The 14263-nt window shown below is 38.5% G+C and overlaps 2 protein-coding genes across 8 annotated transcripts in view; one reads left to right on the plus strand and one right to left on the minus strand.

Moving 5' to 3' along the window:
- The window catches only part of LOC138747772 (breast cancer type 1 susceptibility protein homolog), a 159156-nt gene extending 150947 nt beyond the window's left edge, over positions 1-8209 (minus strand). The window contains exons 1-3 of one of the 3 annotated variants that reach the window (XM_069907341.1): positions 7859-8209; positions 3623-3730; positions 1585-1638 (exon numbers count right to left, since the gene is read on the minus strand). In XM_069907341.1, the coding sequence (XP_069763442.1) occupies positions 1585-1638; positions 3623-3702 (134 nt within the window). In that variant the 5' untranslated portion in view covers positions 3703-3730; positions 7859-8209. Of the gene's footprint in view, positions 1-1584; positions 1639-3622; positions 3731-4555; positions 4700-7854 lie in introns of those variants that run through there. The other 2 variants (XM_069907342.1, XM_069907343.1) reach the window with 2 other exon arrangements.
- The window catches only part of nbr1a (NBR1 autophagy cargo receptor a), an 82815-nt gene that overhangs the window by 31569 nt on the left and 36983 nt on the right, over positions 1-14263 (plus strand). For 4 of the 5 annotated variants that reach the window (XM_069907345.1, XM_069907347.1, XM_069907348.1 and 1 more), the window contains exons 1-4: positions 8335-8563; positions 11686-11748; positions 12458-12476; positions 13502-13524. In XM_069907345.1, coding sequence (XP_069763446.1) covers positions 8462-8563; positions 11686-11748; positions 12458-12476; positions 13502-13524 — 207 coding nt within the window. In that variant the 5' untranslated portion in view covers positions 8335-8461. Of the gene's footprint in view, positions 1-3813; positions 3898-8334; positions 8564-11685; positions 11749-12457; positions 12477-13501; positions 13525-14263 lie in introns of those variants that run through there. The other variant, XM_069907346.1, reaches the window with a different exon arrangement.

A 14263-nucleotide genomic window follows, 5' to 3' on the forward strand; every position in this document is an offset into this window, starting at 1 on the left:
TGCAGCAGGACCAAGGATCAAAAGCAGTTTATAATTCAAACAAAATCAATACAATTAAGAGAGGAAAGATGAAATGGTGAGCAAGCTTTTAGAAAACAAAAAAAAACTTACTGTACAAGCTTCTCAAAACACACTTATTTGGAAACAATTAAACACAAACTTTGGTTGCATTTTCATAAAATTGGGACACAAATAATCCCCAGGACGAGTAAAGGAACCAAAAGTGAAAAGGTAAAAATTCAAGGATATCAGTTTTAGTAAAGAAAAAATGCTAGGAAAGCTAATGGCGTAAAAGAGCACAGGACAGGAAAAAAACTCCAGAGAGTTGTTGACTTGGCCTGCAACATTATGGCTACCAGTCTTCACTCCATTGAGGACATCTACAAGAGGCAACATCTTAAGAAAGCAGCTTCTGTCATCAAGGACCCTCACCCTCTTCACATTACTACCTGAAGACAAGCACCCAGCGATGTTTTGGAGTATAGGAGCTAGGATGTTATGTTAAAATTGTACAAGGCATTGGTGAGGTCAAATTTGGAGCATTGTGAACAATTTTGGTCACCAGCATATAGGAAAGATATCAACAAATTGGAGAGAGGGCAGAGAAGATTTACTAGAATGTTGTCAGGGTTACAGGGTCTAAGTTATAAAGAAAGGTTAAAAATAATTAGGTCTTAAAGCATAGAAGGTTGAGAGGGGATTTGATTGAAGTATTTAAAATTATTCGGGGTAAAGAGAGAGTTGACGTGGAGAGGCTTTATTCTTTAAGAAAGGGGGAGATACAAACAAGAGGACACAAGTTGAGAGTTAGGGGGCAAAAGTTTAGAGGAAACATGAGGTGGGGGGGGGGGGAAGAACTTCTTTACTCAGAGAGTGGAGGGTGTGTGAAACAAGCTTCCAGTCGAGGTGGCGGAGGCAGGCTCAATATTAACATTTTAAGAGAAGTTGGATATGTGTATGGACGGGAAAGCAATGGAGGGTTACGGGTTGAGTGTAGGTCAGCGGGGTTAGGTGGGAGAAAGTGTTTGGCATGGACTGGAAAGGGAAAGTTGGCCAGTTTCTATGCTGTAATTGTTACATGGTTTTATAGTTACATGATGGGTGCGCTCATCGCCAAGCCCTGGTCTGATGGGGTGTACATTTGTCATCAAACTCTGGGGAAGGGATTGGCTACCGTTGTCTAGAGGATAACTGGACCAGTATCATAACAACCAAATCAGTATGGAGGCTGGGTATTCGGTGATGAAATGCCTAAAGAGTGCAGCACAGGAACACTTCAACAAAAACCAGAATACTTGCTTAATACCCAGACACCACCCTAAATATTAATTTTCTCCTCAATCAGTGAATGCATGCGCTGTTACTATATGCCTCAGCCTCTCTGACAACACCTCCAAAATCCATACCCTCCATCAACAAGAGCTTCAGTGGCATTGAAACACCAACACTTTCAAATTCCTCTTGAAATCACACACTCACCGCTCTTGGAAATACAAATCTATTCTTTCATCATTGTTCAGTACAAATGCTGAAATTTCCTCCACAGAACACCACTTCAGAAATAGAAAGCACTATTTTCCTTACCTACAGAACTGATGGTCACATTTTGTTGATATTGGCTCTTTCAGCAATTCCAAGCTAAAATAAAAACGTGCATTAATTTCAAATGATTATCAAACACAGAAAAAAGTAAATGCATAATCACCCACGAATGACACACACAAGTTTTATTTTCTCTCATTATTTAAACTATTAGAATGACAAAAATCAATGAAGCTCCTGAATCTAGCTTGGGAATGACTTTGTCATTCAAAAATGATATTATAAGAAATAACAGGTCAGCAGTTTGTCTTCCTTGCTTCCATTCAAACACACTCATGAATGATCTATATCAACAACATTTTCTCTCCCAATGTACATGTCTTTCAGTTTCTCTGGAATCTTTGAATCAAATAAATGATCTAGCTCCCACAGCCCTTTAGGGCTCGACAGTTCCAAAGTTGAATATTTTCCAAATGAAGAAGTTTCACCTCATCTCAGAATGGGTGGCATGGTTAACGCAATGCTGTTACAGCACTAGACTGGGGTTTCAATCCAGCATTGTCTACAAGGAGCTTGTATGTTCTCCCTATGCCTGAGTGGGGCTCCTCTAGTTTCCTTCTATCCTTCAACAAGTTGTAGGTTAATTGGGTGGCACAAACTCCTGAGCCAAAAGGGCCTTTTACCATACTGTATGCCTAAAATTCATTTAAATCAAGATCAAATAACCCAACAACACATTCTGGGACTACAAATCCTCGTTCCCTGTAATACATCTGGAAGAAATATTCTTTCCATAGAGTCAGTCAAACTTTCCACAATAAAACTAAATTCTTCAAGAAAAAGTCTGAATGTATTCAATATTTTCTCATATGATAGACCAGGAATCACTGTGAACCTCTGCAACAATTATTTTCTTTTTAAGGTAAGGTTGTCCAAAGTTTACACAATAACTGCACAGTCTCATCAAGGCCTTGCGCAAATGAAGTAAGATATCTTCACTGGTATTTAAATCCCTCAATAATATAGATCAGATATTATTGGCATTTACTCATTGCCATACATGTACCCAATCTGCTTGTGGAAGACATTTTTTTGGACTTGAGCATTGAGAACTCAAATGAGGCCCGAACAAAATTGGGCATCTAAAGTACACCAATATCATTCCCCAAAAGCACCTGGTCTGTCATCAAAAGTTCTCACACCTATTTTATAGCATTGTTTTCATAGCAAAAATAGATTTTGTTTCAAGTATTTAAAATAATTTAATAAAGTAATAAAAAACTGCCTTCCCTCTTTGCTTTTGTATCTGAGCAGCAAAATGTTCTTAGAAATCAAGAGTGCCACAAATTCAAAACATCCCCAGTACAAAAGTTGTCAAGTCTTAACAAGATGCACTATGTCATCATCCACACAAAACAATGTTAAAGATTCTATTGAGAAAAAATGATTTCTATAGGGCCAGGTATACCAATACAGTAAAATCCCTGGTATCCAGAATCAAAGCAACTGGCAAAAAAAAAGTAAATAAGAGTAAAATAATGAGTTAAAATACACGTATAAAATTGTAAAAGTAAATGTTCTCTGAAGTAAATATTCAGCCAGTGTATGTTAATTGTGCTTGGGGTGACTCTCAATTGTGTCTTCTTACCCCTGTTTGCTAAGAGTCTGCCTGGTCAGGGTGTGGGGGTGGAAGGAGAGGTTAATGATCTATTATGTTGTTGTTCATCTTTCTGGTGGCTCCATGAAGTGGGAGGAACCTGCAGTTGCAGTGACGGTTAGATTTTTTCAAAGAATGTGACTGAAAATAAAGGTTTATATATTCATGCAAGTGAAGGTTGTTCAGTGTAAGTACAGTATAATATTTCTGCCTTTTAAACTGTTTATTAGTGTATTAGTTTGGCATCATATGATTAAGTCTCAAGAAACCTAAAAATGCACTTATCAGGGCACCTACCAGTCCAGATATAAGGGGGCTTTACTGTATTTCTTCCAAAATGAACAACTGGCAAGACAGTTTTCATAAATGCATTCAAATGATCAGGAGTCCATAATTTTCAATTTCTGCAAAATCATGACTTACCATATTGGACATTCCAAATTCTTCAACATTAATGACAAGACCTTGTGGACACGTTCAATTTCTGACTTGCACAAAGACATTTTTGTTTACTTTTGTTTTGTAGAATCTCTGCAAATAAATATGCATTAAATAACTTGACATTTTCACTTCAAGACTTAAGATGACGTTAATATTAATTAATTTGTTGGCAGAATCAGGCAGCGTGAGGAAGCGTAAATGAGTGAGACAAATCAGCTCGTTCAATGATGTCACAACAAGCTTGCATTCAACTAAAGGTAATGATTGTGGACTACAGAAAGGGGAAACCAGGAAAACACAAAACAGTCTTCATCAAGGGTCCTGGGTGTCAGGAGATCTATGGGTTCATCATATCAATGCAATCATGAGGCAGTTACATCAGTGGCAATATTTCGTGAGGAGATTTGGTATGATCAAAGACTCTTGCAAGGTTCTACAGGTGTACTGTGGAGAGCATTTGGACTAGTTGCATCATTGTCTGGTATGGAGGTGCCAGTCACAGGAAAGGGCTACACTTGGCCAGCTCCATCATGGGCATGAGCCCACTCCATTCAGGGCATCTTTAAGAGACGGTGCCTAAAGAAAGCAGCCTCTATCATCAAGGACCCTCACCTTGCCCTTTTCTGACTGCTAGCATCAGGAAGTGGTACACACACTCAACGTACAAAAACAATTTCTCCACCTTTGCCACCACATTTCTTGAACAGACAATGAACCATTAGACGTTACCTCACTATTTTCCTCTTTTGCACCTGTTTTTTTTCTCCCGCCCATCCCCTGATAAGATCACAAGATATAGGAGCAGAAGCATAGCGTCTGCTCCATTATTCTAATCACAAGCTAATCCATCCTCCCACTCACCCCCACTTTCACCCTGTAACCCTCAATGGCCTATTTTGGCATCGATTTTATCACCTTTTTAATCATCTTTCATTCTGAAGTTGCACCCGCTTTTCCTCGAATCCCCAACTATAGAATTCTCTCCAAAGGCCGATTTTTCAGGTTGTTTTCATTTGCCATTTCCCATGATCCTTCTGATTAGTGATTCAGAGATAGTGATCACCAATTTTTTTTTTTAAATGTGCTCCACCACCTTTTGTAGTACAGGAAACAAATGTTCAAATTTCAAGGAAACAAAAAAAAATCCAGAGTTCAAGGATTGTCCCACTGATAGGGAAGTGGCATCACCAGCAAGTACAAATTATACAAATAACCCTACCTGAAAACATATTGACAAATTACAACTCTGAATGATCCATTGTCTGAGTATCTTTACAACAAGAAATGCATTAATTGAATAAATTGGATTGCCATTAACTTCAAGATTAATTGGGGGCTGAGCTCCTTAGAAGAGGAAAAAAAGTTTATTTCATGTATTAAAACTGCAGTAACAGAGATTGCCCATCACTAGAGAAGTATTAACAATGAGATATGATATTTTGTACAAACTAAAAATGAAATGTTTATTGGTTTCAAGGTACGTGAAGCAAGACAAAAAATTCAAATTAACCCCCCAAAAAATACAGATTTTTTAAAAAGTCTGGTTTTGGTAAACATTTGAGAAGAGTCAACAATAAAGATTAAAAAACACATGGCAGAGAATTCCAAATCTTTGGGAAGTAATGAGAAAGGATGCAAAAGACAACCCAAACCATGAAAAGATATAGATAATTTAAAAACAAATACTTTGGATTCAGGAATTAATGTGCCATCAGAAGCGATAATTATTTGGCATGTCATTACATTCTGAATTTGCACAGTATCTAGGATTGAAATTGCATTGAAATTGATGACACAAGTACACAAGAAGGTGAAGGCGGAATATGGCATGAACAAGAAGTGCACATGGTATTGGCCTGATCAGTCAAATTGAATATATTAAGAACACTGTGTATGAATCAATCTTGAAGAAAATTATAAAATGTTTCCATGGCCATTATTCTTCAATACTTAATTCTCTCAAACTGTTGCTAAGCCAGTGGTGGAAAACTTCCTAGAGGAGATTATGAGACAAGGTCAATCTGCATTTTGAAAGGCATGGATAGATTATATTTAGTCAGCATGGATTTGCACACTGAAAATTGTCTCTCATGAATCTGAGTCTTTTTTTGAAGAGATAACCAAGAGGATTAATGAGAACATGGCAGCAGATGCTGTCTATGTGGATTTTAGCAAAGCTTTTGACAAAGTCTAACCACATTTGTGCTGGGTCTGCTGATCTTAGTCACATATATTAATGATTTATAGGAGAACACAGATGGCATGATTAATCCTGCAGATGGCAGCAAAACTGGATTTGTTGTGAACAGTGAAGATTGTCCAAAGTTAGAACAGGATCTAGGTAAATAAACTGAGAAAGTGGACAAAGGACTGGTGATGAAATTTAACTTGGACAAGACCAAAGTGATATATTTTAAGAAGTTAAACCAAGGGCACACTGTACAAATAAATGACAGTGTCCTGGGTAATGTTTTACACAGAGACATCCACAGGTACAAGTACATAATTTTCTGTAATTGATGACACAAGTACACAAGGAGATGAAGGCGGAATATGGCACACATCAAGCATGATAGTTAGGAAGTCATCTTATAGCTGTCTAAGACATTTGCAAGATCACATCTGCAATGTTCTGTGTATATTTCCGGACACTTTCCTACAGGAAGGATGGAATTAAGCCAGAGGGAGAGGGTGCAGAAAAGATTAATAAGGATGTTGTTGGGGCTGGTGGCCTTGAGTTTTAAGGAGCTGACAATTCTTTTCTCTGAAGCAAAGCAGGCCGAGTGCTAACCTTACATACTTACATAAACCTTACCTAAAATTATGAGGTGCAGATAAATTAGATTGTCTCACTTTTTCCCCCTAGAGCAAGAGTCTAAAACTAGAGGGTATAAGGGAAAGAATAGAGGACCGGAGGAGCTAGTTTTTCCCCTGACAGATGGTTATGGGTATGTGATATTAGCTGGCAGGGGAACTGCAAGAGGCAGATATAATTACATTCTTTAAAAGACATTTGGTCAGATACAAGGTTTGGAATAATATAGCCCAAACGTAGGCAATTAGGACTAGCTTAGGTAGGCAAATTTGTCAGTCTTGAATAGTTGGACCAAAGGTTTTTATCCATGTTGTATAACTCTAAAAATCACCTCACTCAATAAACAGGTCTACTCATCATTTCCCATCTTTCTGCTGAGAACATGAAACTTGCATCTTACCATATTACATGGGAAAAGTAACCATATTTTAATTGAAACATTTTTTTTTTTAAAAAGTGACAGTTGATAGTTTGCTGCATTTCCAATACATTCTCCACCAGAATATTCATCAGTGTATATTAGAATAATAATATGGCTACGTGTAATAATATCGGCTCATCTAATTAATATCAGACATCTTCCCTGCTCCTCCTCTCTCCACCTTTTCTATATAGGGATCGCTTCCTTCATGACTCCCTTGCACACCCCGTCCCCAAACCCAGTGAATGCTGGAGGTGCTACACACACACTTCCTTCCAAGGGCAGACAACAGTACGAAAACAAGTAAGAACCCACTTAAGGGAGCGAGGGGGGGGGGGGAACAGAGTATATGTGTTTGTTGGTAGTCCAGAGTCCAAAGGGTTAACATCGACTTCTCTGGTTTCCATTAGTCCCCTCTACTCCCCTTTCCCGATGTCTCGTCTAGCATTTTTTGGTCTGCTGGTTGGTATTCCTCGCTCTGCCTTTCTTAGAATTCAGACTCCTGGCTGCTCTTCAAGAGCTCAGGCTCAAAACGTCAGTAATATAACTTTACCTCCTATGACGCTGCGAGACCTACCGAGTTCCTCCAGTGCTTCGGTGTTTTTACTAATATCAGCTCCCACACAACTTTATTGCACAATTTAGAACAACGTCAGCACGCAGCCCTATGCTTGGCCTCAGGCCTCACAACTCCTGCAATACTGGAGTTCTCTCACTGTTGAGAATCATGTAACTCGGTGGTCCTCAACCTTTTTCTTTCCACTCCCATCCCACTTTAAGCGTTCCCTATGCCAGAGGTGCTCTGTGATTAGTAAGGGATTGCTTAAGGTGGGATGTGAGTGGGAAGGGAAGGTGTCAACCTGCTCAATCGACCCACACTGACAGAACGGACCGCAATGTCCGAAGATCAGACACACAACCGGTCACCGACGCTTTTCCCTGAACCAGCCCTCAAACCCAGAGCCAAGTCTAACATACTCACACTTGGCCGCAGCAGCTCCTCGCCGACGCCGGAGCGGCTCCGCTCAGATCCAAACTCGGGGCCGACGCCGGAGCGGCTCCGCTCAGATCCAAACTCGGGGCCGACGCCGGAGCGGCTCCGCTCAGATCCAAACTCGGGGCCGGAGCGGCTCCGCTCAGATCCAAACTCTCGCCGCCATATTTTGTTTTTCCCGCATTTCTTCCACGTCACATGACACCCGCCGTGCAATGACGTCACACGAAACGGCGGCGATCACGTGACGTACGACGGACTGCACGCTCATTTGGGCAAAGACGTTTTCCAGCGGTTCGGATTTTAATTTGACAGCACTTTCCGTCCACGCTCTTCTCACCATTTTTTTCCCCTTGTTTGTGCTGTTGATGTTGTTGGGGGGGGGGGGGGGGTCAATGCGAATGGTTTATACCGATGTGGCGGATGGCGTCACCAGCCGTCAGCTGAGGGGCCGCCAGCCAATCAGAGGCAGTGTTTACCTGGCCCGCGGAGGATGCTGGGTGAGTCGGTGGAGTGATGTAAACAGAGGAGAGGGCGACGGGGGTTTGTTCCGAGTGTCGAGGCGGAGGCGAGGCCGGGGCTCCGGGCACGATGGAGGAGCAGATTAAGCTGTGCGTGAGCTGTGCCGGGGAGACCCAAACTTTCCTGATATGTGACTCGGCAAAGACGACGTGGGCGGACCTGGAAGCGATGGTGAGTGGTGGAGGCGAGAGCCTTGGCCGTAGGCCCGACTGCTTCCTCCACCGGCTCAAGGAAGACAATGTTAGATGCATCCATTGATTATCCTACGTATTTGTGATTTTTCATGCCTCTTGTGGGGTTTTTTAAATCGGATTGACCTCTATCCAGAACTGTCAATCCCACCACCCACCCTCTTGGATGCTGCTTTTGAATCCCTAATTATTTACTGTGGGGGGGTGGGAGGGGAGGGGGGGAGGAGGAGAGGGGGAGACCCTCAGATTTTCCTTGTTTGGCTCCGAGTTCTTTCTTTTTCCGTTCACTTTCTTTCTGTGCCCTCTCATTCTGGACCTTTTTCCGTCAGTGGGAATTGTTCATTTAGCCCCTAATGAAATCTGTCCCGGTCTCAAAAAAAAACTCGTCACGGGGAGCTTTTTCTGGTCCATCCAGTTAGCATCGCACTCCACCCCCTCGAAGGCTCTCAAGCTTTCTTTTTCAGCTGAGGTGGCAGGACAGGACGCACTGCTTCCGTTTGGTTGAAGAAATGTTTTCTAAAAGTTTGTCATTGACTTGGTTGACCAAGTGTTACCCTATTTACTTGATTTGTAAGGGTCTTAAAACTGCCTTTAAAACTATTGCCTGAAACTGTTCTATTTTTCAAATGTCTTGTGTACATGTACTTGTAGATATTAACTTTTTAGAATTAAACCCAGAATTTTGTTATTTCTCATTCTTCTTGTATAGTCATGACACTTTGGCATTTTTCTGTGTTGTGTCCCCACTTCCATCTCTTGTGGTCTGTCAATTTAAAAAAAAAAAAATGCCCTATAAAAATTTCAGAAATTCTGTTGGTGCTTCTTATCCTATGGTTTTTAACCTGGATAACAATTCTAAGATGTATCACTTTTGTGAACTGCCTTCTGAAAGTTAATTTTTTAAACTACATCAACTGCATTGTTCTTATCCTTTGTTTTATCACCAAAAATTTAGTTGAAGATCAACCAGTGTTGGCCTTTGATATTACTAGTGACTATTAATTCTGTCTATAATCATCATTTGCATGTTTCTCCACTATTGTGGTGAAACTGATTGGCTTGTAGTGTTGAGTCAATCCTTGCACTTTGTGAGTAAGATTTGCAATTTTGTGGTCTTCAGGCACTTACCACAATTGATCATGCATATTCTAAAAGATAAAATTCTATTGCATAAAGGCAGAACCAAATTATGTTTCCCAAATTTAGATGCAAAGTATCTACCCTTTTTTGGGCATTATTATTATTAGCACTTCTTTCAGAAAAGAATTCATCACCTCATGAGTTCTTAATTATGTGTCTATCAATATTCTACTTCTTTGATAATAAGCTGCTACATATTTTGAATTTTCAGCTATCTAGTGCTTGCTTGACTTTCCTTAAGTATATGCTGATGTTTCCAAGGCATACTCATTTATGGAAACATTGTGATGTGGCATTACTTGTTGTTGCTAAGAATAATGAACGGTTTAAGTTCCAGAGTATGTTGATAGTTTAGCACTAATGTGACTGTTCCCTTACCATGAATTTGTTGTGATTGCTATTTAAAGAATGTATCATGTTGGCTTTCTGGTGATGCTAAGAATAATGAACAGTTTAAGTTCCAGAGTATGTTGATAGTTTAGCACTAATGTGACTGTTCCCTTACCATGAATTTGTTGTGACTGCTCTTTAAAGAATGTATCATGTTGGCTTTCTGGTGATGCTAAGAATAATGAACAATTTAAGTTCCAGAGTATGTTGATAGTTTAGCACTAATGTGACTGTTCCCTTACCATGAATTTGTTGTGATTGCTCTTTAAAGAATGTATCATGTTGGCTTTCTGGTGATGTAAATTTAGGTAACTCACTGAAAGCATTTTCACCTCTGAAATGGAAGATTCCTCAATATTTACAATTAATCCAGAATTTCTCAATCCATGCATTTAAATTGTGTTAATTTTTTTTTGGCGTTATAATTTACAAAACCTGATACTATGTCAAATTGAATGTTTTGTATATAATTAATTTTATTTGACAGTTGATTCAGAATGAGGGTTTGGCTTAAATGGTTTAGAAAGCATTTCAGTTGGATTGACAATCACCAAGATTCTCAATGAACAGGGTCTCAGATCATTTTGAAGTTGCCTTCATTGAAGGAATTCCCTTCATGATAGCAAGTATTTATGATCACCAGCTTGTTGAAAATTTATTGCTGGTTCTTCAAGATGATCAGAACAGAATTTATAGCAGTTGTGAGATTTGGGCTTTTTTTTTCTTGTTCAAACTGATGATCCAGAATCTATTATTGAGTATAAAAAATCATTCTCACATTTCTGGTATAAACCTACTTAAGAATCCATAAATGGGATCAAAAAATTAGATCACAAGGAGGAAGCAAGGATAATATAGGTAGTTGACTGGTGGTTTTGTAACTGGAAGGGATTTTGCCAGTGCAGTTCCACAGCTTCTGTAAAACATGATTTGGACAAATGATAAAGATGTTTGCTGGTATTATGAAAGTTATAATTGAAATTGCCATTGAGGAGAAAAGTCGTAGTCTGCAGGAAGATAATAGATGAGAAAAGTTTTACTTCTCAATTCCAGAGACTCCAATATTTTCTGAATGGAGTTCTCTTTGTAATCCTTTAGGTTTCCTCTGGCTGCTCCAGTTTTCTCCCACATTTCAATGGTATTGCTGCAGGCAGATGAATTGGCTGCTGTGAATTGCACCTCGTGTGTGGGAAAATTATGGAATCTTGGAGAGGAAGGAGTTGATGAGAATTAAGGAGAATACAATAGGATTGGTTTTGGATTTATTGGCATCGACAGTGAGCCAAGGAACCTATTTCGGTGTTGTTTTGCCTTAAAAGTGATAACTTGAATTTTATTCCAGAGAAGTATGAAGTAATATATGAGACGTTTATGAAATACACAATAAATGGTGGGATATGGAGGAGGTTGGAATTCACTAAGTTGGTGATAAAGTCACGTTGGATGCTTTTTTAATTGAGTTGGAGAACATAGGAGAGGAAAATCTGTGTTTTACTCTAGCCTGATAATCGCTTCAGTAGTGCATACAGTTCCATGACTTTTAAAAATAATAGACTTTTTTCCTCCAATCAGATAAAAGTGTCATTTGATCTCAACAATGTTCAAATGAAGTACTTTGATGAAGATGATGAAGAGGTAAGTTCCTGTAGTGTTGGGGTAAAGGATGGAAAATATTTATTTGTGTTTTAATGTGGCTAGCTTTAGTGGTTATATTTTTTATGATTTGACATGTAATTTTTTGGGAAGATTCTTGTTCTGCTTGGAGTCAATAACATCTGTTATTTACTGGCATTGAGATAAATGTACTCTGATCTGTGACTTTAATAATCGGCCAATGAGTATTCTTTTTGGGAGGAGGGGAAAAAAAAGAATAAGTAGGTTCTTTTAAGATGGCAAAAGAACACATGAATAGATGGTTCACTGATCAGTAAGCAGAGCAAGGCCTGAGAGATGAATGATTAGACAGCCTGGATTTGTTTGAATAAATCAATTGGAAGGTGTGGAATCGGCAGGATGGTTGGGTTTCTAAAGAATTGATGCATGCTAGAGATGCTTTAACTGGGATGGTTAAATTCCAGCAGAATTAGCACCTCATTAATCTCCAAAAAAAATGTACAAAATGAAATGTGTAAGCTCTTCAATGTAGGTAACCAGAAACTGCATTTGTCGCTTTCTCATTACCTTGAATTGGAGGTTCCTGTGATAAGTTCTGAACGAATCAAATATTTTATTTTTAGTAGTGTGTTTAACAAGTGAAACATGACCACTAGCTTACAGGGCAATATGTGTTTTTCTGATGTTTTAGATTTTTTTCAAATGTGTTCATGATTTTCTTTTTTTTTAGGTGTCTGTTAACAGTGCAGGTAAGTAGACATAAGAAACATTTGTAAAAATAGAAAATCTATAGTTCAATTTTTAGGGTTTACATTATAACTTGATGCTGATTTGTTTGACCTCAAATTTGTACAGGAATTTGAGTGGAGGAATTTGAAAATACAAGAAAAAAAAATAGGTTACCTGTATATATTTTTTGTGCAATAACAACAAAAAAAAACCACCAGCAAGTCTGCAAATAATGATGATTGCATCTTGAATTTGTCTTGATGTGTTCAGATGAGCAGTTTCAGATTTGGTGCTTTATATTGATTGGATTATTTTTTGCAAAGTAATGTATGCTTCCTACTCCAATTTTCACTGAAGATGTAGAATACATGGCTCAAGACACAGGATCAATTTTCAGAAGACTTTGGAATTTAAGAAAGGATGTACATGTTCCTGATGAAGGAACCCAATGCACGATAGTGAAGATGGACTCCAAATCTGTCTTCAATATTTTAGTTGGTCTACTTAAATGTTATACCAATGGGAATCCAGCACAAATTTACCTATGATTGTTCTAAGGAGACTGAAGAATAATTTACAAAATAAATTTTGCATGGCTATGCTTGGGAAAAACTTGAACATCTATCTCTGTTTCAACAAAGGTTCCTGAATGGCATTTGAATGATTTTTTTTTTAAAAAAACACCTTTAGATAATCTTTGGACTGTGACAAAATAGCTAGTTGTCATTTGGAGAAGGTAGAAAGAAGCTATTTGCCTCTCTATTGAGTACAGTACTAACAGCAAGTTAGTTTGCAGTTTAACCTTCTAATGGTTGTTTCTAGCTGCCCATCGATTGAGCAAAAATTGGCTGAGTTGACTTTTCAGCTCGAGATCACATCTTGGCCAACTTGAGAGACTTGTCGATGCCTAAATGTCAAAAAGCAAAATTGTGCAGTTTTTTTATTTAAAGGAAGGCTTTGTTCTGTAGTCATAGTTAACAAGGTTTTGTATTTCAGTTTTATCCTTGCTATATTATAAAGATATTTTTCCATTTTTCTCTTTCAGAAGAATATGAAGAACTCTTAAAGGTAATTGCTGTTATTTCTGATTTGAAAATCCTTGTTATTCAAATCTGAGTTTAATCTTCCACATTACTGAGCCCTTTAATTGATTTTACAGAAAGGAAACTTGATCAGATTAAATATTACACAAGTATATGTGTGAGGACATTATTTATTTGTCATTATTATATCTATAATTTCACCAAGGTTGATCTTTTAATATGTCTATGCAGTCAATTATAATGTGTACATTCTCTACCTTGTTTCATCTAGTTATTTACAGAGAATTGCTTATGTGGGCTTCTCTTCCCACTTCCACAGCTTAGGGCCCCTTGAGAAAATCTGTTATATTTCTACATGTGCACTGATGTCAAATTCAGCTGGAGCACCACCTGTTTTGACATCTGTTTTCAAATTCATAAGACTGCTTGATGGAAGTAAAATATTGGATGAGCATAAAACTGGGCTTTCTATTAATTTGCTGACAAAAGAAATTATTTTTGGTTTTAGCCACTGACTCAATCCATTTCCCTAAGAACTATCTGAGGCTCAGCAGGTTGAATTCTAATTTTCTGAGCTGTATTTGACTGTAAATTGTGTGGCTAACCACATTTGCAGTGTCATCAAAGCTTACATTCTGTAATGTTATCAAATTGATTCCCTACCTCAGTAAATCTGTAGCTGAAACCCTCATTTTCTTTTCTAGCTCACAGGCTGAACTAAACCTGTGAAGATCTTTGTTCTTGCATCTCTTTCTGCCCCTATC

Source organism: Narcine bancroftii, chromosome 12 (genome assembly GCF_036971445.1).
Source record: "Narcine bancroftii isolate sNarBan1 chromosome 12, sNarBan1.hap1, whole genome shotgun sequence".
Taxonomy (NCBI): Eukaryota; Metazoa; Chordata; class Chondrichthyes; order Torpediniformes; family Narcinidae; genus Narcine; species Narcine bancroftii.